Raw genomic sequence first — 26,546 nt, forward strand, 5'->3', positions numbered from 1 at the left:
GAAGGCACCAGGGTTGAGCTGAAGTTCAAGCAGCTCTGCAGCCTGATTACTGGGGGGTGAGTTAATTGTTAAAAGTATGTATTGTTTTGCTTAGCTAATAGTCATCTGGGGTTTACAGCAAAGTAAACTTCATGGCAATGCACAAGCCAAGGCACAGTGGGCAAATACAAGAGCCATGGGGCTGCTGCCAGCCCTGTGGCGTGCGGAGAGGGCAGGAAACGCCTTGAACTTCCCAAGTGAAGCTTTCACTCCTTTTTCACTCCATGTTACACATCCATAGGTGACCTAATTTTCCAGCCTGAGCGGTGCAGAAGAGTGCATGATGTGCCATGACAGCTTGCATATGTGCTGTTATATTTAAAGATGCCTTCACTTTTTCCTTGCTGCACCGCAGGGTACTGCTGTAAGGGCAGCCCATGGTCCACGCTGGGTGGAAACTGCTGAGCAGGGGAGGGATGAGAGAGGGAAAGATGCTCCAATGCTCCAGTTAACCAGATTGGGGGGGGGAATCAGGAGAAAGGTAGAGTGTGCTTCTGCAGGTTGGTGCTCATTTCTGCTTTGTTTCCAGTGTCTTTGGAATAATCAGGAGGAAAAGTGGTACCCTGCACCACTTCCTCATGGGATGCAGTGACAAGAGTAGGGCTCTGGCTGGGATTCTGCTGCCAGCACAGGGTCACAGTGTTGTGTAACCCCCAGACAGTGATGTCCTGACCTGATGGCCAAACCCCTGATGTCACTGGGGCCCATAAGGCTTACCTGATGCAGGTGCAGTGCTTTGTGGGGATGAAACACACTTGCATTAGCCTTTGCAAAGCAACACTAACTGACACCATTTACCTGGGTCAGTTGTTTGATCCTTTCATTCACCTGCTCTTTTTAAATGCCTGCAGTGTTCCCAAATACTCTTAATTCTCCCCACTTGATCTCTTGTCTCCACCCCATTGATTATTAGTGGCTTTCTCCTCCTCTGGAGAGCCAGGTGAAGATCTCCATTGTGCAGGCACTGTCATCCACCCAACCGCCAGCATTTTCTTCACCACCATGCTGCCACCTTGCCAGCCACTCCCGTGAAGGGGATTTATTGGTCCAAACCAGCATCATGGTCTGAGGGAGCATGGAGATTCCTGGTGGGTTGGTTTTGGCCAAAGCAGGCTGTGTGCACCATGGGTGGTTGTTGTGGGATGCTCATTCGGAGGGTCCCTGCATGGAGCATCCTTTCGCTCCTCAGCCCACTAGCCTCATGGAGATGCCCAGATGAACAGAGATAGATGTGTAGGTTGTGCAATAATGTCTGAATATTTATTCTTTTTATGGCAATAATGTCTAGGGTCTCTGGGCATGGGTGCACTGTGGTATAAGGTGTTGCCCCAAAATAATCCTTTTCCTAAAGAGTTAATAATTAAGTATTAATGCAAAGTAAGAAGTATATAGGGTTTTTATTGTAGGCTGAAACTATTTAGAGTGGTTTTGTTGCAAGGCTGATTACTGGCTGGGGCGTGGGGAGGTGGGGGGAATTAGTGTTATACAGCTGGAACTGGGGTTTCACAGCTCAAAAATCTGCTGGTTGTGCATGTGAAGCTCCCTTGCTCCTGCAGGGCGTGGGCTATCCCCTTCTCCTCTTGCATCTACCCGCAGCTTGCTGCAGCTGAGCCCCTCAAGCAAGAAAGCTTTTAGTCTTTGCCCTGAGCTCAGCTGCATGTGTTTGCTGCATCATTTGCCTTTTGTTTGCTGCCTCTCATGTGCTCCAGGGTTCAGCTTGGCTTGGCTCTGACTTGGTCTGCAGTTGCCCAAACCCCTCCAGAGGACAAAAGCCATTAATTCCCAACAGAGCAGCTCTGCTGGGTTGTGGTAATGGCATCAGATCGCTAGAATTACTGCTGGTCTGCAATGCCTGTGGCTGTAACACCCTCTGGCTGTCTCGGGCAGTAAAGGCTGTATCTGCCCGCAGCCTCTGCATGTACCTGCGCTGCACTGGGAGGATCACACAGAGAGCAGCTCAACAGCTCAGCTCAACACTCCCATGTGCCAGTACAGGGAAGTCTGGGCTTGAAATTAGACTGGATTATCATTGCTGCTCTCAAGCAAGGAATGTTAAATAGGGTGTTTGAGGCTGCTAAAGTAAAGCTCCTGTTTGCAGCTTTGTGCATTTCCTGCATTGCAGCCAGCAAGGCAGCGTCCCAGCCTGTCACTAGACGGGGCTCACTTTGTGCTAGTGCTGGAAGGTGCTCCATGAAAAGAAGCCTTCTTGGTTGCCACCACATCAGCAGGTAGACTTTTTCCACCCCTTGTGTCTAGACTTAACTCCTAGCAATGGTAAAATCTGTCACACTACTTCTATAAAGGGGAATAACCATTCTGAGCGAAGTGACTGATAGCATCATGCTTCTGCTTACCCAGTCAGCCCTGCTGCAGTTTGCAAGTAGATGTTGAATACTAAACGCTTCTCATGGCCTGCTTGAGGCCATGGCTAGCTATGCATAGAACACACTGGAACTGCATCATTTCATCCCAGCAGAGAGGGGACACCAAAACCTTTGGGCCTTTGGGTGTGGGAGAGAGACTGCAGCAAACAACAACAGAAAGAACAATTTGCCTGCGTGTAAAATGAAGTCTCTTTCGACTGGCTCGCTGCAAGGTGGACAACAGCAGTGTGACCACACCACCCGAAAATGCCAGCAGCTACCAGGGGTCTGGCCAAGGAACGGGGACACTGCAGGGACACAGGCACGGCGGGTGGTGCGGTGCCCTCCAACAGTCAGATCCTCACAGCCCTTGTGAAACTGTAGCTTGACAGCAGCAGAACTTCTTGACATGTTTTGATGTAAGTATAACACTGTATTGTAGTTACGTGGTATATGCCAATATGTTAACAGTGCATACTGGTTAGTTAGGGTTTACTAATGTACTACATTTCAATAAAAAGCAATTTAAAAATACAGAGTTTGTGAGCTTGGTGTCTCTCAAAATACAGGGGGATGAAAGCATCACCCAGTGACTCCTGTCCCTCTAGTATTTAAGGAATACATCTTTTATATATATATATATATATATATATATATATATAGTATAGAACAGCATTGTCGAAGGATCCATTTTCAGAGAGGATTTTTCCTACTCTGCCATAAATACTGTTTTATTTTCCTATAATAGTGCCTGGAAATCTCAGGCCATTAAAAGCCACATGGTTCAAAGCGGTTTATGACTATACAGGAGACACTAATCCACCTTCCCACAGTGTTTTGCCACCTGACAGATGGCACATAGCGGGCAGGAACAGAGATAGTAACACAGGGAAGGCTCCTTCAGCACCTTCTGCCAGTGCTTGAACCCTTCCTGCAGCACATCCAGCCTTCAGAAACCACCGTGCGGCTCCCAAATACAGCCACGCCATTGAGATGAAGGTAGAGCCCTGAAAGATGAGCCAGCTAATAAATATTTATATTGCAGTAGTGTACAAAGGCTCCAGCAGGGATTAGGGCATTACACTAACACAGAAGATAGATCATCCCAGGGTTAAAGGATTTATAGGCTAAAGAAAACATGGCATTCCCGCCTTCCTGGGAGCCAGGTAATAATCTCTGACACGGTGAATGTCAATGTTTAAACCAAGAACAGCGGTTCAGTGGGACACTGATCTGCAGCCAAGAGATGAGGAGGACCCACATCTGCTTTCCTGTTTGCTGCAAAGATCATCCTTGGACTTGATCACAAGCCCTGTGTGGGCTCCAGAACGGCAAAACAAGGACTTAAAGCTGACTGTAGCCCCCTACACCGGGAGCTCCCTGCTAATAAATTACTGCATAAACTACAATGGGAGGGAGCACTTCAATAATCTTGATTGACAGCAGCTTCAGTGGGTCCCGTGGGGCTGCACAGGAAGATGAATATTCATGTGCCTGGTGTTTTGCTATATAAGCACATTACCCTATTGAAACTTGAACTGCCCTAGCAAAGATCTTTTCAGTGCAGGGTGCCACCGAGAAGCAGCGGAGGGGACCCCAGCTGCCCACCGAGGACGGGGCAGGCAGCTGGCACTGGACCCCTTCACCTCCGGGGACTGGGGTTCGAACCCAGCACCTCTCCGCTCCAGCGCCGCAGCGGCAGCCTGGCACCGCCCCGCTGCAGTGAGGGGGCCCGCACGCCAGAGGGCGCCGTGGCTCCGCCGTCGCGGCCCCGTGACCCGGCGGCGCGGCCCGGCTGCTTCCCCGGCGCCGCCTCCCCGCTGCGGCCGGGCCCGGCCCAGTGCCGCGCTCCTCCGCTCCGTGCCTCTCCACCGCAGCGGCCCCGCCGCGATGTGGCTGGGGCCCGAGGAGGTGCTGCTGGCCGGCGCGCTGTGGGTCACGGAGCGGGCCAACCCCTTCTTCTTGCTTCAGCGCCGGCGGGGACACGGCAAAGGGGGCGGCCTCACGGGTGAGCCGCGGCGGGGCTGAGGGGAGGCTCCGGCCCGGCCACAGCGGGGAGGCGCTGCGGGGGCAGCGGGGGGATGTCCTGCCCCGCTGCTGTGTCCCTGCAAGGCCCGGTCCGGAGGGCGCTGAGGGGCTCCCTGACCGCGGCGCGGGCTCCGACAGGGCCGGGCGGGAGCTGCCCGCCTCGGTACGGCGGCGGGAGCGGGAGGGAGATGGAGGCCCCGGCGGCTGGGGTGAGCCCGTTCCGTCCGACGGGGTCTGTGCGGCGCCTGGCGCTGCGGCCGGGCCTCCCCTGCGTGCTGATGCACAAGGGAGGGTGAATAATGGTGCCGGGGGCGGCTGGGGTGACCCTCTTCGCTTGCCAGGAATGGCTCCTCTGTCATCCTCGCGTTGCCTGGAATTGCCGAGTTGTTTTCTTTATGCGTTTCCCCCAGAATTAGAGGATGGAAGTGAGATGTGGTTTTAAACTAATACCTTCACCAAAACTGCTGTGCCTGGGTCAGGGGTGAAGTTGTGTGGGTGCCCGATAGCGATGGAGCAACCCCAGTGCGTGTGTGTGGCTGATACCCTGTTTGCTCACAGAAACTGTTACAACAATGTCGCAGTGACCAAGGCACAATGTTAACAACACCACAGCAGTCCCCTCACTTTTAAAACACCCCGTTCATGGGCAAAATGCTGACAGAGTTACATGGATAACCAAAATGTGCTTTTTACATTTGTGCGTTGCACACAACCAGGTTCACGCATTAGCCCTGTTAACCAAACACACTGACTGCAGAAATGGCACAAGCTGATAGACACCCTTAGCGTGTTTCAGCTGTTCACAGTGTTCAAAACTGTTTTGAATTGCTCTGTTTTATGCAGCATAACTTAATTGTCTAATTTCACATGTAGCCATGTAGGTATTCTGGAGTTCCCCAGGTTCTTGCAAGAAGCAGTGATGCCTGGTGCTGTTTTGGAAATGTTTGAGCTGATCTCTTATTGGAAGCTTGGAGCCAGTTTACTTCCTGAGCTAGTTTAGCTCAGTAAGAGAGTCTTCTTCAGAGCTCTTACATGTGAAAAGCCACGTGTCCTCCTTACGGAGCTGTACAGCTGCAAGTTGACATTTTAGAGGTAGAATGTAGATACTCATCCTGAAAGCTGGAAAGGTGTTTAAGTAAGTTGCTGTTGTACTTAGATTCTTAAACATGTCAATGTGTCTTCACTGATCCATGTGCCAATATTTGACATGTTTGTTATTGTTATAAGAAGTATGCAAAATGGCTTTTTAACACCCATTCTGTCTAAAACTGTACACAAGAAACCTGGAGCCAAAATTGAGATCCTGCTGTGCTGGATACATACGTATTTGGTTTAAGGATTACTAGATGAGCTTGCTGTGGATGGCATTTCTGTTGAACTGTGATCAGTGGTATATTCCTAGTCTATTACTTGCTTTTGGATAGCCAAAGGAGATAAAGGGGAGGAAGTAGCGTGTTTCATGATAACGAATGAGATATGGTTTCATGATAACGAATGAGATATGGGTGGGACTTGCCCAAGCCATACAGAGGAGAGCAGGGGGATTGAGCCTGGGCCTCCCAAATAGAGATCGAGAGGAAGAATCATGCTCTCCAAGTTCTAATGTTAGAAAACTTCTAATCATGAGGAAGTTGCAAAACTAATTTGCCTTAAAAATGTTCATAGTACATTATGTAGAATAACAAAGCAAACTATCATCTTAGATATTTGATTTATCTAGAAAATAGAGTGAATTGAAATATATGGGTCTGCTTTACAAAGTTGCTGTCAGTATTTAGTCTGGAAGTGCTTCCTTTTTTATTTAGCATCATGTACAAAAAATACTTGAACTTCTGTATTGCCAAATTCCGATTCTCTCCTTCTGTCTTTGTTTAATCAAAGTACTTCCAGAAACAACACTGAAACCTGTGAGTACCAGTTTTTCTGGAGCTGCTTGATTCCAGTTTGGATGAGTTATCTTACCTGCTGTTTGCATAGGTGATGCTGAAATATACAGCATTGAAAACTCTTTTGTGTTTTAGTTTAGTGGGCTTAAAAATCACTATTGGCAACAAAATCCCCACAAAGGAAATTACATTTCATTTGTATTAGAAAACTCTCCTAGGAAGGCAGAGGAATATAATGAGGTTTAGGAGATACTTAATTGCCATCTAAACTTTCTCCATTACCAGTGGGATTGGCTGTAGTTGGTTTATAGGTAATTTGCCTGCAGTGGCTGGATGTGCGTCTTCATTGTCTCAACCAGGTGCCGTTGTTCTTCTGTCACAGCATAGGTCATAGGAACATCATTTTTCCCTAGTTTTCAACCCTTATTTTTAATTAACCCAATTCTTCATTTTGGTAATACATTGTTTTAATTTCTCCCTCTTTGCCTCCTAGGTCTTCTTGTGGGAACATTAGACGTGGTTTTGGATTCCAGTGCCAGAGTTGCCCCATACCGTATTCTGCACCAGACTCAGGACTCTCAAGTGTACTGGGCAGTGGCATGTGGTATGTAGTGATGTGACTCTTGTTGGAGGCTGAATTTTTATTATTCTGTTGTCTTTTTGGTTCAGATAATCAGTGATCCCACATCTGTAATAGATTTGTGGATACACTATATCTGTATAAAACATTACAATAATAGTTTTTTAAAACATCAGAAATCTTTGGTTTCCTTTACTTGAGAGGTGATCATGGTACAACCTCCTAATATCTGCTGATAAACTTTGATTAAGTTTTTTAGGTCCTGCTGGTTGCTAAAGAGAAAGGTATCTTCGGACGTATTTGTTAGACCACTTCTGTTTATAATAAGAATCTTCACTTCTCACTTTGTGGTTGAGACATAAAATTTGAGCATGAGGTGACTATGTGCTAAGCCCAGACATCTTGATGTCTTGTTTTCACTGTTTCTGTCTTCTCCCCAGGCAACCACCATAATATTCTCCCTTGCAGAGCTACTTAAATTCTGCTGAAACAAGGTTTAGAAGTTGCTGTGTTTCACAGAAAGTTTCCCTTTTGAGGAAGGAGGAGGCAGAGAGGAAGAAAGAAACAAAATGGCAGGCCAGAAACTGCGTAGAAAAAAGCAGAATATTTAGTGGCCACATATGGCGCAAATCTGAAATTTTATAGTATCTTAACACGAATGGGTGTGTTATTTTTATGCAATACCAGGAGTGTTTTAATTGATATCCTCTATATCTCAGTTACTTTTAAGAAATGAAACATGATAAAATGAGCTGAGCTATCTAACAACTGAATGGAGTTTGATAAATAATTATACAGGAGTAGATGCATTGTCTTCATCCAGAGTATTTTTGTAATTATATCTGGTTCTCATTTGATTGTCAGAGTGAAATTACTTAAAGTTATAAAATGTATATGGTTCTCCAGTTGAAAAATGTGTACTTTTTATGTACAATTCATCATATGTAAATACTAGTGGCAGCATTCTGGTGATACACACAGCTTTGGCCTTACAGCCAAAGGTTCCGGCCTTCGTTCTTACAACTCTCTCTGTAGGAATTGGTTTACTCGTTCTTGTATGCAATTTTAATGTTGTTCTTAGATGTCAGTTACTGAGGCCTGGCTCATTTTAGCAATTTGCTGCGACTTGGTGAGAGATGCAGCTCCTGAAACAAAACAAAACTCAGACTTTTATTCCCCTGCCATTGTTGCTGGACCTGTGGAGAATTTTTGACAACCAAAGTATCCTATAGTTGATAATTCTGTGACCTTAAAATAAGCCATTTTGTATTACTCGAAATCATTAGTGCTTTAAAAACACTGTCAGATGGCTAGCACAGATGTCAAGTAAACTTACTGTTGCCTGATCCATTGGGCTGTACACACAGACTCAAATTCAAAGCCCTGCAGTGCTTTGAGACAAGACAGCTTACTTGCTTCTAGTTTTTAGTTTCAGTTCTTGGAGTTATTTCTACTTATGAAACCACAGATTAGGTGGTGTTGGGCTTTGCGGTTAGGTGTCCAACTGCAAATACGTGAAGAGTGTTTCATTGCTGAAGCTGCCTCTTAAAGTCAGGTAGAGCAGTAGCTTTAGGGAACAGCTTGGGTGTCTGCTGCTGTCTTCTCTTCCATTGTTAACCACAGGGAGAGGTGTAGTGTACTCACAACGAAACCAGGTAGAGGGAGGCGTGCTGTTAACTTTTTTAGATATCCCACTGCTCTTGCGTAAAACTTCAGAAGGTGAATTTACTGGAATTTGGCAAAGAGAAACTTAAAAATGTCTTTGACTTGTGTTTAAACAGGTTTCTTTTTCTCTGCACTGAACCATGTCTCTTGTTAAGAATATAAATTGTTTTTTAATTTTTCTGCATTTTTTCTGTCTGCAAGAGACCACAGTGATAGCTGTCCACAGAGAGGAGGAAATCTTTTAGTAAACACAAATCTTTGAAATAATGTCAACTAAGGTAACTTTCTATAGAAAAGTTCTTCAAATTGGTTAGAGAGTGCAGCTTGTCCTTTGTGAGCTGTTGTAGATGGTTAAAGACAACGAACTAGTAGGAAGTTTGGTGAGACCTTTTTACTTAGGAAAGTAAAACACTTTGACATGAATATTTGCTTGCTTTTTGTTTTGGAATTTTATGCTTTTTGCTGACCATTGAGCATGGAATACGGGACCTCTTTGTAGGTGTAAAAGGTTCAGTTCTTCTGTAGGTGCAAAAACTTCAGGATTCTACTGAAAGTTAATTATTTTTGCTCCACAATACCAGGAACTAAAAGAGATTTTCTTGTCTGGAACATAAGAACACGTTTTATCTGGGGAAAAAAGCTGTGTTTGGTGTGCGCTGGCAGATAGGGTGGTCTGTTGGTAGTGTTATTGTCCTTGGTGGCAGTGGAGATATTTCATTAGAAACATAATGGTATACATAAAATATCCTTGACATGTATGCGGTTATTGTGTTTGATTTCTCTTCATCACTGTTTGGTAATTATTAGTTTCCTGCTGTGAACTTGGGGGGCAAAATAAGACCATGTTCTAATTTCTTTTTTCTTTGCTCTTCCCATCATCTTTCACCCCTTCAATTAGGGTCATCCCGTAAAGAGATCACAAAGCATTGGGAATGGCTGGAGAATAACTTACTGCAGACTCTCTCCATCTTTGATAATGAAGAAGATATCACCACCTTTGTGAAGGGCAAGATACATGTAAGTGACACATTTCCCTGAAGGACTTCCAGATCCTGAGAAAGAATGAGGAGGTGGCTTTAAGGATTTTTTACCGGAGGGAGGGAGGGAGGAAGAGCTCCATTGCAAAACTTCTCCCTGCTCCCTTTTCAGACACATACATTTGAAATTGTCATGGAATATATATGGTATTATCAGCATCATGTTGCAGTCATAACACTGGCCAAAGGTATTTGTGTGAGGGAAAAAGTTACAAGCAGTAGATCTCAGGGAGCAGGCTGCTTAGGATGCTCTTACTAATTAAAATATACCTCTTTAAAATCCTTGCTGATTATACCTTTGATGCAGAGAGAATGTTTAACAAGGATTCATCTAGCAACAAATACAGCAGGGAGAACTCTAGTTTGCAAGTAATACACTTGTCCTGCCACAGTGCTCTAAAAGGCATGTAAGTTGTAAAGAAACTGCACCCCAATTTCCACTGCCTTCTGGGTCAGACGGGTGTCTGCTTGTTGTGCAAGGAACCCACTTCAGATTCCCAGCCCACAAATTCTCCAGAGTAGAAACCTATAAATACAGTTTGCTATTGAACAGCAGCAATTTGAGTCTTTTTCAGTACTCCTGTCAGACTGTTTGTATTTTCTGTGTGCGAGAGAGATTGTGGTCATTTGTGTTTTCCTTCTGGCCAGTCAAGATCTGACAGACTGTGGAGTTCTGCTCTTCCTGGCAGATGATCTTCTTCCTGTTGAAGAAGCATGTATGCAAGTGAAAACAGACTTCAGTTCTCCTGCAGGGTGTTCAAAGTGTTACCAGGCCAGCCAGGAGAAACTCAGTCAAACGTTAAATGTGAATGCTTGCTGCATGTGTTCAGGAATGGATCCCAGATCATAGACTCTCAGGCTATCTGGCTGCTCTTTCTACATGTCTTTACCATTTCTCTAACATGACAGGAGAAATGGTAACTGTTGTGTCGTGTTTCTTCTTTCTGTCTTCCGGATTGCTGCTGTGACCTTTTGCTGTCCATTATGTCTGTCAGCAGGCATGTTGCCTTCTGTTACTTCTCTCATTTCTTCCCCCTCTCCTCCCATGTCCTTTCAGGGAATTATTGCTGAAGAGAACAAGAATGAGCAGCCCCAGAGTGAAGAGGATCCAGGTAAATTCAAAGAGGCTGAACTGAAAATGCGGAAGCAGTTTGGGATGCCCGAGGTGGAGAAGTTGGTCAATTACTATTCCTGCAGCTATTGGAAAGGCCGTGTACCCAGGCAGGGATGGCTGTACCTCACTGTCAATCACCTCTGTTTCTACTCCTTCTTGCTGGGCAAAGAGGGTGAGTTGCAAGCCTGATAGTTGTTTTTCTGACATTTACCATGAACTTTCTGATGCAGTTGATCTTGTGTGTGACCTTTTTTAAGATGACAGCCTTTTTTCCCTTTTAGGAATCCTTTGGGCTCTAGCTCAATGCACAGATCAGTCCTTACACTCATAGGCACTTCAGGGATGTTTAGACTGAATACCTAAGTCAGTTGTTGTACAAGTACAACCAAAGTTTTACATAAACTGGATTGGAGAACCAAGCAGTATTTTTACCTTGGTGAGTTTTATTTGGAACCACCACCAGGATCCAGTATTTACAGAGCCTGAACTCCTGAGTTAAAAGCTAATTTGCTGGAAAGAAAGAGTGAAAACTTGAGTAATTGTACTTGAAGGCATTTACTGGATAGGAGATAGTCCTTTTGTAACTGCATTATTTCTAGTCTAGTTAATCACAAGGATTACTTCCAAGTATTTTTGGTGAACCCAGTAAAAGAATTGTCCATGTGTAAGCAGGGGAAAAAATGCTGCTACACTGAGAGCTTAATGGCCCCTTGAGCCTCATTTCTGATTGTTGTTTTGCCTCAAATGGTAATATAGGGGTTTTAATCTTTTTTTTTTCCCAGTTACACTGGTGATCCAGTGGGTGGATGTAACCCAGCTAGAAAAAAATGCCACGCTGCTGTTCCCTGAGTGCATTAAAGTAAGCACAAGGGACAGTGAACTTTATTTTTCCATGTTTCTCAACATCAATGAGACATTCAAGCTGATGGAGCAGTTGGCTAATATTGCTATGCGGCAGCTGTTGGATAATGAGAGCTTCCTACAGGACAAGTCTCTCCCGAAGCCCAGGAAGCCTCTTAAGAACATCTCTGCATTAAAAAGGTATGTGTTTCCAGCAGTGAGGAAACAAGACAAATAACAGGGGATTGTTATAATAAATCTGCATTACTGTGTAGCTCCCAGTGACCTCTGGGATTTTCTCGCTCTGGCTGTATCAGTTATTCCTAGCATTAGACTTCTGCCTGATCTTTTTTTCTTCCCATCCCAAACTGGTACTGAAATCACATACACCCTCATGTCTTACTCATGCATGAGTAGGCATGGTCAGGAGGAATTTTCAACCACAAACTGTTGAAAATCCTGTTAAAAAATAAGTGAAAGAAGAAAATTACATCAGCCCCATTGTCTGAAGTTGAAGGTTTCTAAAAAGTAATACACATTTGTATTGTAATAAATCCTGCTGCTGGGGACTGCTCTCTGCACTTGCATATTTTATCTTGTATTGCAGGACATACATTGTCAGTGAAGCATGTCTGAAAGCTGAAAGTGGAGTCAGATAAAGGGTGGAATCTCAGTTAGAGAAATGAATACTAAGAATACACAGCACAGTCTGAAGGTTGTGATTGGAGTCAACAATTAACATTAGTGTTGGAGTGGGTTTTTCCAGTGAGAAAAAAACTGTGGATTACTCTTTACTTTTCTTCAGAGACCTGGATGCTCGAGCCAAAAATGAGTGCTACCGTGCCACTTTCCGGTTGCCTAAGGATGAATGCCTGGATGGACACACAGATTGTACCTTGTGGACACCATTCAACAAGATGCATATTCCTGGCCAGATGTTTGTTTCCAACAATTACATTTGTTTTGCCAGCAAGGCAGAGGAGGCCTGTCATCTCATCATTCCTCTCAGGGAGGTAGGGATTTCTTACCTGTGTATTAAAACTATAGGCCTTTCTTGTCTTGTGTGCTTCTGTCTTTTGTGCAGTGCTTTATAGATCATAGAGAATCTCCTAGATCCAAATGGCCCTTGTCTTTGTCTTCTAGGTGACAATAGTTGAGAAAGCAGATAGTTCCAGTGTCTTGCCCAGCCCTCTGTCCATCAGCACTAAAAGTAAAATGACCTTCTTCTTTGCCAATCTGAAAGACCGAGATTTCTTGGTACAGAGAATCTCTGACTTCTTGCAGAGAACACCATCCAAGAAGCCATGTGGCAGCGACAGGGAATGGAAGTGGAATTCGGCTGATCCTGGTTGTGAGGTACTAAGGGAATAGCGGGCAGGAGCATTTGTCAGCTTTTCAGAATAATGCTTGTTACAGTGTTTTAACAGTGCTCCTTACCAGCAAATGCTGTCTCTTTGTTAGACAATTAGCAGAGGAGGGAGGCTGCCTGAGCTCAGCTGCTTTATGTTTTGTTGTTCAGGAGGTTCCAGAGTTGCCTTCCAGCAGCCCACTTGCTGTTAGCCCTGTGTCTGCTCTCAGCAGTCGACCTATCAACTTCTGTGCCGGGGAAGTGCCAACAGCCTCACAGGGACTACTCAAACTCTTCAGAAGAAATTCCGAGGAGCTTTCAGGACCCAAAGGGGTAAATAATATTTTAACTTAAAAGAATTAACTCTAGTTTGCAGTAGGTTGCAGATTTTCTGTCCTGGTCTGACTTAAAGTTCATTTTATCCCTAGTCAGTCCTGCAGTATCACTGCTTTGTCTGTCACAGTGACAGTGCTGCATAGATGTAACCTGACCCTCAGCTTGCTTTATGAGTACTGAGATACCCGAGATGCTTCACTAGAGGGTGAGAAATAAGTGATACTGTGTTTCTGGGATGTAAATTCATGTCTGCGAAGAACTGCTTTTCTTCAAATCAAGAAAGGAGGTCTCTGCTTGCTAGTTAATCATCTTAGGCCATGGTTCTCCTTGTGTTTATGTGCAGGTTTGCAAGGTGTGATGCCATTGCACAGCCCATGTTAGTGTTTCAAAGATTTGACTTTAAGTGAGGTCAGAACTGATTCAGAACAGTGTAGGTTAGGATGCACCTGTTCATTCAGGCAGAAGAATAAAGGCTTCAAATGTCACAATGCAGTGCATTTCTCTTGTGAAGTGTAGGCCTGAGCATACCCAGAAATTACCTGTCCTACAAACATAAAAATGCATTAATCTCCTAAAACGGCCATGTTTGTTTCTGTGAAGGCAAAGGAAAAGATGAAAGAAGAGTCTTGGAACATCCATTTCTTTGAATATGGGCGAGGCATGTGTATGTATCGCACTGCCAAGACAAGAGAGCTGGTGCAAAAAGGAATCCCAGAGAACCTTCGTGGAGAATTGTGGCTCCTTTTCTCAGGTAGGGTGTTGTGCTGCATATTTTGACAGCTATTAAGAATAAGCTTTCTGCACATCTCAAAGGAAAAGGGATAAATCTTAGCTCATTTCAGAATAAATTAATCACAAGTTAACTCCCATCTGAATGATACATTTCACGGTGGTGGTGCCAAAAATGCAGAGATCGCATTCCTGACATTACGGGTTTTTATGAGTGTAGAAGCTCTTTAGCTTCTTTTGTCTGCGTTTGTGTTGGGACCTAGACTCTTAACATGATGATTTCACAATGAGTTTGTTACTGTCATATCTATTCATAGTTAATGAATTCGTGCAGTTCTTCCTGGCTGCCTCATCTCTGAAACTGTGGGTATAAAATCTGTATTCTAGAGCTCAAAAGGTGAAGCAATATTTATTTGTCATTACAGGGGCTTGGAATGAGATGGTGACTCATCCTGGTTACTATGCAGATCTTGTGGAAAAGTCAATGGGAAAGTACAATCTTGCTACAGAAGAAATAGAGAGAGATCTGCACCGTTCTATGCCAGAACATCCTGCCTTCCAGAATGAGCTGGGAATTGCTGCCCTCCGCAGAGTGTTAACAGCTTATGCATTCAGAAATCCAACAATTGGGTACTGTCAGGTAAGAAAGAAGCCTTAGACTTGTTAGGTCTACATGATGACCATGATTGACTTGATCTTTTTCTGCAGGTTTTTTTTAAGTTTCAAGCTTTTTCTTCATGCTGTCCCACATGGTGGTGTGAGGGCAGGAAAAGTGGTGATGTTGCAAGATCTCTTAGCTATCCCTTGGATATAGCAGTTAAATAGACTCTGCAGATTTCTGTTAGGTGTAGTGAAAGTCTTTTATGAGTTTTCCTGTTAGAGCTTTCCCTAGCTCAGGAAAAACATCGAATGGTTTCATGGAAAAGAGCAATTGGATCCAATAAGTGATGACGAACATAGGCAGTATATTGACAACCAAGCCGGTTGCTCATTTCTGAAACAACTCAGTGGAAATTCAGATTCATTTTGTGTATTGCTCTGGTATTAGGCATTCTATTATATTGTTCTATTACAATCAAATTGTTAAAAAGCTTTTTATGAAAACTGTGAAAATTGTAGTTAGTCACACTGATTGATCTAAATGCTTGACAAAAAGTAATTATATTACTTGCTGCCTCACAAACAGAGGAACTGAAACAGGAAGGTAAATTGGCTCAAGGTCATCTGTTGACACAGATACCAGTAAAAGTTGGAAATGGATGTGACTCTTAGTGACAGTTTTGCTGTATTCATGCTTTTTAAGTTTAGCTGGTCTGTAATGACAGAGCTTTCATGAACATCTTCATCTTTTTCTCCTCTGTGCATTTTACTGTGCTGGCTCGTAGGCCATGAACATCGTTACATCAGTACTGCTGCTGTACTGCAATGAGGAAGAGGCTTTCTGGCTCCTCGTGGCTTTATGTGAGAGGATGTTGCCAGATTACTACAACACAAGAGTAGTCGGTGAGTCTTTCTCAAATTCACGCTGGAGCCTGGATTTTTGAGCTTCAGCTGCACCAGCATCTCTCAGTAGCATTTTGTTGTTCAGAATGGATTAAATATGGTGCATTTTTAAGATGATGAAGAACAACCTTTAAAGTTGCAGGTGTTTAATGGAGATATAAGAGGAGACACTACAGGCTACCAAGGTAGCAGTACTACCTTGTAGTAACAAGGAAGATGAAGTCACTAAAAATTGATATCAGGAGGGACCATTAGCAGTAAAGATGCATATCTAGAAGAAGATTATTGGGTTATTTTTTACCCATCTGAATGGTTTATTAAGTCTTTGGAATAGGCTCCCAGGAAAGGTTAGTGAAAGCTCCGCTTCATGAGCTTTTAAGGTTGGTCTGTATAAAAGAGTAGTTTGATGAAAATACCATAATAACAGTAGTTCTCCACTCATTCAGGGTAAATGCATTCAGTGATCAGTGGGAGATTTTATTTCTGCATGCTCTGCAATGTAGAAGTAGTATCTGTCTAAATATGTTTGCTTTATTGAGGAGAGAAATCTAAAGAAGTGTATCCGTTTTAGTTCTGATATTAAGAGGCTTATATGAAATCAAAGTGAACTCATGATATTTTAATAATTGATTAGCTAGTGTAGTACCATGATACCACCAGTTTGAATTCTACCATTGTTTTTGTTTGTTTTCCAGGTGCGTTGGTTGACCAAGGCATCTTTGAAGAGCTTACACGAGAGTATCTGCCACAGCTGTCAGAAAAGATGCAGGACCTAGGAGTTATCTCCACCATATCCCTTTCCTGGTTTCTCACTCTTTTTCTCAGTGTCATGCCCTTTGAGAGTGCCGTGGTCATTGTCGACTGTTTTTTCTATGAGGGAATCAAGTTCATCTTACAAGTGTCATTGGCCATACTTGATGCCAACATGGAGAAGTTGTTACAGTGCTGTGATGAAGGTGAAGCCATGACTATTCTGGGCAGGTACCATTCATTGTTCTTATTTATAATGGAATAGTAATGGTACCCTTTTAGCCATCATCCCTTCCTACTTAATTCCCTGACATAGCAGGTCACAGATAACACTTTAGTTGCAACTTGAGCTCCAGAGAGTTTTGCTATTGCTATCTACAAGAGCTGAAATTGAATTACAGCTCAAGTGTGAAGGAATCCCATATTTCTGGAATTGTTTGCTTTGCAGTATAATGCATTCCTGCATCCCAGTTTAAATTTGAACTCCAAAGCATTGTTTATCTGAAATTCACTGACAAATTCTAATCTGTAATATGAACATATCCTGGCAGGAATTGCCTGGATAACAAAACTTTATCAAGCAGATATCTCCCAAATCTAGTAAATACAGTATTTTTCTTGTTTGAAATGTGAATCTCTTCTATGTGTGCAGCAAGATCTTCAGCTTACAACTAAAAGCTCACTTTAAAAAGAGTAGGTACTCCCCAAAATAGGGTGAAAATCAACTTCAGATTCATTGAGTGTAGCATTGCAGGTTAGCTGGGAAAAATTAAATTGCCCTACATGTTTAGATTAATGATACAAAGAAGTTGGGAATTACGTGTTTAGGATATGACTTCTTTTCCTGGACTCTAATCCTGGAGTCTTGCATCTGTTCTGTTTATTTCCCCACAGATATTTGGACAATGTAGTTAACAGACAAAGTGTCTCTCCTCCTATTCCCCACTTGCATGCTTTACTGACAAGTGGAGATGACCCACCACTGGAAATCGATATCTTTGAGCTCATCAAAACATCCTATGAGGTAAGGTTCTGGCTTAGTTTTTGCCCAAGAGACTTTTCTCTAGTAACATCCAGTTTTATACTTTGTGCAGCCTGAATCTGAACAATGTTCACAGCTTGAGGTGTTTAAGTTCAGGCTCAAGCCGTTAATCCACATGTTTGGTATGAGTGAAGACTTAGCGCTGTTGGCTACTGCAGATTACAAAGAGTCTCCCCAGCACCAGTGGAGATTAAAATGAAGATTGCAAATAAGTAAAAATTGCATACCAGAGATTTCTTCCTGCTTTGCTAAAAAATCATCCATTCTTACTCATATTTGGGGATTGTCAGTGCTATGGATTTAGGGAAAGAAATTAAGGATAAAAATGGCAAGGTATACTGCAGAAACATGGAAGCATCCCTATTCACGTGCACAGGAGTCCTGTGCTGGGATCCAAGTTACAGTAATAGGAAGGTGACCTGTTGAAATACCTCTGCACTGGTGGACATATCCATTATTCTTATTGAGAACAAACTCAGAAGAAATTTGCAAATGAATGATGAAAAGAACACAGTTAAAAGAACAGGTGTTTGACAGTTCTCTGCTATGCTGTGTGAAACATGGGTTCATTTCGCTTTTTATCTCCTGTTTTTCATCCTGTCCCTTTCCAGCTGCTTACAGTCAGGCTGCCATCATTTTGCTGCGCATTTTGTTTGTTTCTTCAAATCTGCCATCTCTCTTCTTGATTTCTTTTGCAAAAAAAGTTGCCAAATTCATCTTACTTGTCCGACCTCGTCAGTAGAAAAGCCTCTTAACTTTGGTGTTTCTAGCTGAATCTCACATGGGTCCTAGAAAAGAACATGTCTGGAAGGAATGCCAACCTGTCTGTACTCTTATCTCCACCACAGTACAGGATCTGTATTTCTGTCAGTCCTGACAGAAGCTTTTTCAGCTGTTCTTTTCAAACCTCTCATGCTGGATTTCTCATGAATTCTATATGAGTTCTCTTACAGGACAGATGTGAATAAGGAATAGAGCTCAAGCTTTGTCTCATCTTCTTGCTGTTGGTAAAAGGCTTCTAGGGGGGTTAAATCATCTCTGAGGGGATAGTGCACTTGTTAAAAACCATGTAATTGAACAGGGGTTGTTCTTTCTTTAGGAGATGATGCTGACCTGGTCTGCTTCCTTTCTTGTAGAAATTTAGCAATCTGAAGGCAGATGACATTGAACAAATGCGTTTTAAACAAAGGCTAAAAGTGATCCAGTCTCTGGAGGATACAGCCAAGAAGAGTGTGGTATGTGACTCCCAGATTGAATGAGCTACCAGATGGCATATAAATGCAGTGTGTTTTGCTGTAAGCATCTAGAAAGTTTGCACTATAGCAAACCTAGTTTTGAGTGACTTACAGAATAGCAGTTCATGTGAAAAATGGATTTACTGGCTGTAATAATATATTTTCAGTTTTCTTACTTCACATGGTTCTCTTTAATCTAGTAAAATGGATTGAAGTGCGAGGGCATGATTGAATGAGATATTTGGCATGGAGGGAGATAAATGCCACTTGTAAGCCTTGTAATAGTCTCCATTGCCTAGTACTGTCTGTTTCATTACTTGCCTGGAACCTCTGAGAAAAGCTAGCCAGCAGGTACTTACTTACCTGCCACTTAAAGAGTATGCTAGTGCATGGCCAAAGGGGAGTGTCCATATCTATTGCAATTATCTGCCATGTTCTAGGTGGAGAATCTCATCCACAACTTTCTTTCACTGTTGTTTTTCAATACATCTAGGTCAAACATCTGAAGATAAAAGCAATAGGCAGGGACAACACAGTCTGCACAGTGAGGTCCCTGCATAAACAAGGAATAAGTGCAGCAATTTTTTCTAGGTGTTCCAAATGTCAGCAGTTTCTGCATGACCAGAAACTGTCTTCCTGACATATAATTCATAGCAGCAGGAAGTATTAGAATGGTTATGTTTTCCCTCCCATCTTGTGTCATATCACCTTGCACTTGTTTGTTTCTGTTCCATATTACACAGATTTTTCCATGAGTCATATTTAATTTTTCTAGCTTTGAAATAAAATTTTCACTCTATTTTCTCCCTAACTATAGGTTCGAGCTGTGTCAGGTGACATTGGTTTCTCTATTGAGGAACTAGAAGAGCTGTATGTAGTGTTCAAGGTAAGAAGCTGGAATGAAGAAGAATATGTTCTGACACAGAGAGAGCAAATATCAGAATAAATTGAAAGGGAAGAAATGACTTTGCTTTGATTTTTAATCCAGCCTATCAGAAACAGATGTGGCATTCTGTTATACATGGTGCCAGTACGACTGGCCATATTATGTTCTGGTTGATTATTATTTTTCCCCCGAAGATAGCCAAAACACATTTGCAGTATTTGAATGGTACTTATTCAGAAAGAGATTGTGGAGGCAATGGAAGAAATGACACACAGCACTTAGAACGGGGAGCTAGAATTGAGTATACCTCAGTTTTTGTTTTCAAGTTTGCCATTGATTTGATCTGTAATTGTGACAAAATTACTTAAGTGCTTTGCCTCTGTCTGTCAGTGTTTTTTTTAAAGGAGTGGTATTACCCAACTTCATTTACCAAGTCACTGCAAACTCAGTTGCATTGTGCTGGAGACTGAGAAAGAGAGGCTTAGTTCTTAAACTTGTTACAGTAAAGCCTGAGTGACATTTTGTTCAAACCTGAAATAATGGGGTTTGTATTTTTCACTTAAAGTTGTTCTTCGTGCTTTTCACAAAATCCCTGCCTCTTCCTTCATTTTGTATTATTTTGTAGTTAGGTAACACTGATAATAATGGGGAAGATAAACTGTGTGTCTTGGAATATCTCTCCTTTGCTTCCTGATGCTATTCTTGAGCTACAGCAAGTCTCCACTCCTTTGGACTGTTGTAGTGTAGTATAATCTGACCTTTTAATCCTTTCCCTCCAAAGGCAAAGTATCTGATGAGCTGTTACTGGGGAAATAACCGTGCTGCAGGTGCCCGCCGGGATCAGAGTTTACCCTACCTGGAGCAGTATCGCATCGACATGGACCAGTTCAAAGAGCTGTTCATCGCTTTGACCCCCTGGTCCTGTGGCGCACATACACCGGTGCTAGCGGGGCGTTTGTTCCGGCTTCTGGATGAGAACAGGGATTCTCTCATTAACTTCAAGGAGTTTGTCACAGGGATGAGTAAGTGGTGGGGTTTGGAGATGATATAACATTGCGAAACAGGTTTCTGTCCTTTTCCAAGCAGAGAACTGAAAGGAGATAGTGGTGTTTGCACTGTCACAAGGGGAGGGTGGCTGCCTTACAGTGAGGTTCACGAGAACAAACAATGCCTTTTTGCTGCTGCACTGTTTCCTGTTTTGGGAAACAGTTGGCAAAACAAAATGCAGCTTTGCTGTGGATTTCTTTAGTGCTTCTGCGCAGGCCTTTGTGTGGATATCATTTCCTCGTTGTATGTGAACTCATTCTGGTTTGAGCTTGTGAGCACAGGGTGATTCTTTATCCTAAGGGCTGTTTTTCTTAACCTTGCTTTTTTTCTTTGCAGGTGGGATGTACCATGGTGACCTTACTGAAAAACTCAAAGTACTGTACAAACTGCATCTGCCTCCTGGTGAGTGATTGCTATTGCTTCTCTATACTGCTACTGTTGAGCCTGGTGTGTCCTGACCTGCAGTTGAAAAGGGATGCCTCATGAATTTTGCTAATGAAGTGGGTGATAACTGCTGTTCAATTAGCTTGGAGATCTTAACATTTCCTTCTCTGTAAATACAGCTCTGAACCCAGAGGAGACAGAGTCTGCTTTGGAGGCCACAAGTTATTTCACAGAGGATGTTACAGCAGAAGGTAATACAACACTGCTGTCTTTACCTCTCAGATTAGGCAGGAGTTGCAGCATAAATCCATGTGCTATAAATAGTGATTTTGTGCAAAGCATGGTCTCGTGGCGGCAATAAGAGTATGTGAACTTGCTGTCTTTGTTGCATAATGGGAAAGAAGTTTGGAGCTTAAACTCCTCAGTGCCCATTTCATGCACAACACAGCATGCTCTGAATCACAGTCACAGACTGCTGAGGAGGTGCAGTGTGCTTTTACCAGCCCCTGTCTCCCACCATGATTTAGGTTTTTCATGCAAGTCTCATTGTCTCTCTCTTGTTTTTGTTTCCTTCTCTGTGTCTGTCTGTGTCTGGCCTTTACTTCTCTTTTATCTGGGATATTGTCCCCTCAAACCCTTTTTCTGCTGCTCAAGTATCTCCTTTTGTCTCAGAGCTGGATTTCTGCCTGCACTGTGAGTCTCAAGGTCAGTCCATGGATTATGTGCATGCATTGAGCATGGCTATCATGCTGATATCATCTGCTCACATCAGTGTGCTATTTTAAATACTCTGAAGTTGTAGCTGCTGCTCCTCTTTTCCTGACAGTCCCACTGTGAATAAAATGCTATGAGTAGTTAGATAGCTTTCAGTAGATTCTAACTATTGAGTTTCAAGCTAGATCAAAATAGGGTTTGTCCGTCTTTTTTTCCAGTGGAATTTGTCTCACCCTAGACATTGGCCGGTGGAAAATAAGCTCAGAGCAGAGCATGTGGGCTGCTGACCTGGGCAGATGACACCTGTGTCTACTCCATGATCTTCTAATTTAAAGGAATAATGATTCATGCCATTGTATTGTAAAACTGCTAGTAGACTAATTTACTGTATTTCTTAAAACATTATTTTAGGGGTTGTCAAATAGGAGGTCAAAATATGTCAATTGTGCTAAACATTTACCAAAATGCAATAGTGCTCCAAAAATAAAAATCTGAGTAAGTACAAGGGGTAATTGTACTGTTTGGTGCTGGGTGGCTAAGTGAACAGTCTGAGTTGAGCCAAGACTTTCTGTATAGTCTGGTGACAATATAGGGAAGCAGAAGCAAAGTTTGTGAAGTTAGACTCTGCTGATTGCTCCCGAAGTGTCAGTTAAGTCAGTGAATAATGGTGAGTGTAGATACTAGTCACATATGTGCTCAGTAGTCGTCTGGGGTTTTTCTGTTCATTATCTTGATTTGGATAACTGAACCTTTAAGCCATCGCATTGCTCAGCTGTCTTTCATATCTATGTTTCACCCTTCTTTTAAGAGTTCTGCCCTCTACCTCAGCTCTTCAATCCCCTTTTTCAGTGTGGCTTTTTACCCAGATCATCCCATCATCCTCTTGCTTCCATCCTGTTCTATTCACTCATCTAAGCACGATGTGGGACTGTCAGATCTATCCTAATATTAAACATATTCATGAGTTATGTTCTTCATGTACTGTATTGCTGAAAATCAGTTATTAACCATGATTTTTGAATTCCGTATTTTTTTTTAGAAACCCAAGAAGATAAAGGAAGGACAAATGAGAATGGTCCAGAAAAAGGTAATTCCATCATCAATAGAGACCACATTCTAGTCTTGTCACTCTCCTATTACGAACTGTTCATTGTCCTTTGCTGTATCAAGGAAACCTTTCAAAGTGTCCCTTGTGCACAGAGGTAGAGTGAGATGTGAGATGGGAAATAAAGCTTTCTCACGCCTTACTGCTCTGACTTTTACATACCAAGAGCATAACATTTGTAATTCATGTCTGGCAAGTTGTCAGCTCATAGAGTTCATTTAGGAGAAGTCAGACTGGTGCAGCAGTATTAACATTTTGCTCTACTGAGCTGGATCAGATAAACCAGCAGAAAACAATGCAGCCTTCCTGGTAGATGCTTTCCTAACTGTCAGTAAAACCATCTTCCAGCATGATTTTTGCTTGCACAGCGTTCACTTTTGAAGCCTGAAACCATTAACCACCTGACAATAGTGGCTTATTCTTGCCTTACAGAGGAGAAAGGTACCAGTCCACAGGACTACAGGTACTACCTAAGAATGTGGGCCAAGGAAAAAGAGTCCAGGAAAGAAACCATTAAAGATCTTCCCAAAATGAGCCAGGTAAGAAGTGAATGTGAAGGTTTCCAATTAGGTGACTGACAGCTTAGTGGGGAATTCAGCAGAATGTGCAGTCGTTTTGCCAGCATGCTCAGTCTTTGCCTGCTGTTTACCCTGCTGTTCTGGTCTGGTGAGCTTTAGAAGCCCCTAATTCCACATGTTTCTGTTGAATTTCCCAGTGGACATGGGCAAACTGCTTTCTTTCCACCAGTCAAATGTATTTGATCCTCTCTGCCTCCCAGAACAATTTTTCCTATAAGAACTGCAATCTGTGTTTTATCTCCAGAGCAGTTTCAAATGTGCCTTCAGTCGTATAAACTCGTTTGGCTTTTTTGGTTTTGCATTGCCTCAAGTTACAGCTGCTTGGTGAAGAGCAAAGAATGTGGTTACAGGAAAGATACTCTGATGACTGGTGTGATCTTTTCTGTCCCTAATTTCCTTGATGGGTGCTACTTAAACCGGTTTGGAAATGCTTAGAAGCTGGCCGCAAAAGAATAGCACGACTAGAAGTAAAATGTTAGGTTTTCTCAGATGTTCATTTGTCAGTATTAAAACTCCACCACTATGAAATTGCTAGCTGTGTCTCCATTTAGCCACTATAGCAGAGAAAGGAGTTTGCCTGCATTGGGCTGTTCTTAATCAGTACAGCAAATTGCCATTTACTTAGTAGGGAGGCAGATAAACAGTCTGCCAAGATGGTGCCTGTTGCTTAATCTGTTGCTTTGTTCAGCTTCATCACTTTGTCAGCTTTTTTGGTCTTTGTCTTTTAAAGGAACAATTCATAGAGTTATGCAAGACCCTTTACAACATGTTCAGTGAGGACCCAGTGGAGCAAGAGCTGTATCATGCCATTGCCACTGTAGCCAGTCTCCTTCTGCGAATTGGAGAGGTTGGGAAAAAGTTCTCCAACAGGCCCATGAGGAAGTCTGAGGACTGCAAAACAAACAATACCCAAGATCCTGTGAGTGAAGAGGAGTCACCAACATCTGAACAGAGTCAGAATTCAGCAGTTGAGCAGCAGCCCCAAGCTGACCATGAGGACAAAACCTGCAGAGATGCTCAGCCTGAAAAACCACAGCAGGAGAACCAAACTCTAGGAGATGCATCAGGGGAAGGACAAAGCTCTCCTTTACAGCTGCTATCAGATGATGAAACCAAAGATGATATGTCCATGTCTTCCTATTCCATGGTCAGCACAGGCTCCCTGCAGTGTGAAGACATTGCAGATGACACGGTCCTGGTTGGTTGTGAAGGCAGCAGTTCAGCTGCCAGGTATGGTAGCACCATTGACACTGACTGGTCTATCTCCTTTGAGCAGATCTTAGCTTCCATGCTGACGGAAGCAGCCCTTGTAAACTACTTTGAGAAGAAAGTCAACATTCTCCAAAAGATCAAAGATCAGAAGAAAGTAGAGAGGCAGTTCAGTTCATCCAGTGATTATGAACTTTCCTCCGTGTCAGGGTGAACTGGAGAAAGCAGGAATTGTCTTTGGGAGATGCAGCAGGGAGATAATGTGGCAGATGGCAGAACGGTTTGGTATTTTGTGTTTGGGGACTTTTTTGTTTAATCAGAGACCAGTAGCTACACAATTACAATAGATTCCAGTTGATAAGGGGCTTCTGACATCTGACAGTGACTTTTTTGTAGGTGCTTCTTTGGCTACTCTGGCTGGTGGAGTTAGGTCTATATTCTCAAGAGCCATTAGAACCTAGTAGCTCCTGACATACAGAATTACCACCATAAATTGTGCATGTCTGCCTTTTGCTGTCCTTTATTTTAATGAAGTTTTATTTCAGACAGTAACTGCTCCTTGCCTGCCCTTGTTTGCTGTAGGCTCCTGGGTAACTTGCACAGCAGATGCAGCCTGGCTTGAAACCATGTCCACCGCTGTCTGCCAGCCTGGGAGCTAACACAGTGTAGTCAAGTGCTGTAGGGCCCTGACCCAGAAATAGTCTTGTAAGTTCTTCAGTGCTGTTCTGTGACTCAGCAGCTCTAGTGCAAGTCAGCCCACTGCTCCCAGCACCCTCAGATCTAAACACGGACATTTCTCAGGTCTGCAGGTTTCTTTCAGATGGGATTTGGCATTTTCATAGTGTATGATCACGTTCTCCTTCAGCATTCAAGAGTTTTCAGACAAACCTGGTTTTCTAGCATTTCCTTTACTAATCCTTTGAAATCCATTGGTTTTGGTTTGCCTGGGAAGCCACAAGCTCCTTGACCTCAGTGCAGAGTAATATTAAGTCAATCAGTGGTCTTATGATGGTTATAGTGAGGGACTAAGTTCCTAAATTAGAAGGCGGTGAATCAGCCTGTGTTACAGGGCAGTGGCATGCTGGTCTGCTGGACTTTTCCTGTCAGTACAGGAAACATCCCTTGTCTCTTGTCTGTTCTCTATTTTTACTAGCTAATGATGGGTACAGTTTTTAGGAGGACCCCTAAGAACAGTCTGATCAGTCAACCCTTGCAAATTTGTGGGGCAGGGAGATGTGCAGGAGCATTGTATCACCTGCAGCTACTCAGTGTGTCCTTCCTGAGCATCTCCTGTACAAAGAGTCCAGCAGTGGACATGCTCTTAGAAATTCCTACTCATCAAAGGGCAATTACACTCAAAGAGGAAGAATTCAAAGCAGTGTGGCCCTCTGCCATCAGCCCTTTGTGGGAAATCTCGATAATAGACTAGATCTCTTTTCCAGTTAGAGACAAAATAACTGGGAGACTGAGTGACTGCTCTTTTAGATCAGTTAAGACCAGAAGAAACTAAGAGTTAGCTTTCTGGTAGTAGGGCATTACAGAAGTAATTCTGTTCCTACAGATAAATTCCTCTCAGTACACAGACATCTGCCTTGCAGGGCAGGAGTGAGAGCTAAGCCCGCACTGAAGGCAAGGTTTGCTACGGCTGTTGGCTGGGATTCAGAATGTGAAGGTTGGGAAGGACACGTACGGTTGGATGTTCCCATTTAACACTACTTGGCATGCTAATCGGTGTTAATTCCTCCTTGTGACAGTCTCTGTAGGTATTCACAGCTGGTACATATTCCTTATTTCTCTGCCTCCTGTGTCCTGCATCACTGGAGAGCAGCCATTAGTCAAACTGCTTTTACTAATTATTCAGTAATTTATTGTCATTTTTTAAATTACAAATAATACATGTGATTTTACACAGTCTGTCTGTCTCATGTCATGTACTCAATAAAGGAACCAGAATCCTACACACTATGACTCCTGTTTCTCTTAGCTTGTGGAGTATTGCTTGTATGCTGTCCATGGTGATTATCCAAAACAGCAGATGTGGAGTTCCATCTTTTTGTCTGTCTTTCCCTTTTTTTTTTTTTTGTTTTACCCATCTTTTTTCCCCATTTTATTTTTTCTTTATCCTTTT

At 43.0% G+C, this 26,546-nt stretch overlaps 1 protein-coding gene across 4 annotated transcripts; it reads left to right on the forward strand.

Annotated features, from left to right (window-relative positions):
* The first annotated feature begins 4,175 nt into the window (after positions 1 to 4,175).
* TBC1D9B (TBC1 domain family member 9B) lies at positions 4,176 to 26,380 on the forward strand. Of its 4 annotated transcripts, none has more exons than XM_061456916.1 (22): positions 4,176 to 4,410; positions 6,810 to 6,920; positions 9,460 to 9,578; positions 10,656 to 10,884; positions 11,495 to 11,753; positions 12,358 to 12,565; positions 12,696 to 12,908; positions 13,072 to 13,233; positions 13,837 to 13,987; positions 14,391 to 14,605; positions 15,351 to 15,468; positions 16,164 to 16,449; positions 17,113 to 17,242; positions 18,397 to 18,495; positions 19,313 to 19,381; positions 20,163 to 20,403; positions 20,765 to 20,830; positions 20,992 to 21,063; positions 21,467 to 21,517; positions 22,566 to 22,613; positions 23,064 to 23,170; positions 23,940 to 26,380. In XM_061456916.1, the coding sequence occupies exons 1-22, from the start codon at positions 4,293 to 4,295 to the stop codon at positions 24,630 to 24,632; spliced, it is 3,765 nt and encodes a 1,254-aa protein (XP_061312900.1). In that variant the 5' UTR covers positions 4,176 to 4,292; the 3' UTR covers positions 24,633 to 26,380. The 4 variants fall into 4 exon arrangements, with proteins under 4 accessions (XP_061312900.1, XP_061312902.1, XP_061312901.1 ...); XM_061456918.1 differs by having other exon boundaries at positions 21,485 to 21,517; XM_061456917.1 differs by having other exon boundaries at positions 4,177 to 4,410; positions 13,075 to 13,233.
* The last annotated feature ends 166 nt before the right edge of the window (positions 26,381 to 26,546 follow it).

The sequence above is a fragment of the Pezoporus flaviventris genome, unplaced genomic scaffold (assembly GCF_033815535.1).
Source record: "Pezoporus flaviventris isolate CSIRO_AGI_PZ_B2104156 unplaced genomic scaffold, CSIRO_AGI_Pfla_v1 ptg000023l, whole genome shotgun sequence".
Taxonomy (NCBI): domain Eukaryota; kingdom Metazoa; phylum Chordata; class Aves; order Psittaciformes; family Psittacidae; genus Pezoporus; species Pezoporus flaviventris.

Coding starts and splice junctions, on each gene's coding strand:
- TBC1D9B (XM_061456916.1), top strand. CDS start 4,293: ATGTGGCTGGGGCCCGAGGAGGTGCTGCTGGCCGGCGCGCTGTGGGTC. Junction 4,411..6,809: donor CAAAGGGGGCGGCCTCACGG/GTGAGCCGCGGC, acceptor TTTGCCTCCTAG/GTCTTCTTGTGGGAACATTA. Junction 16,450..17,112: donor GCCATGACTATTCTGGGCAG/GTACCATTCATT, acceptor ATTTCCCCACAG/ATATTTGGACAATGTAGTTA.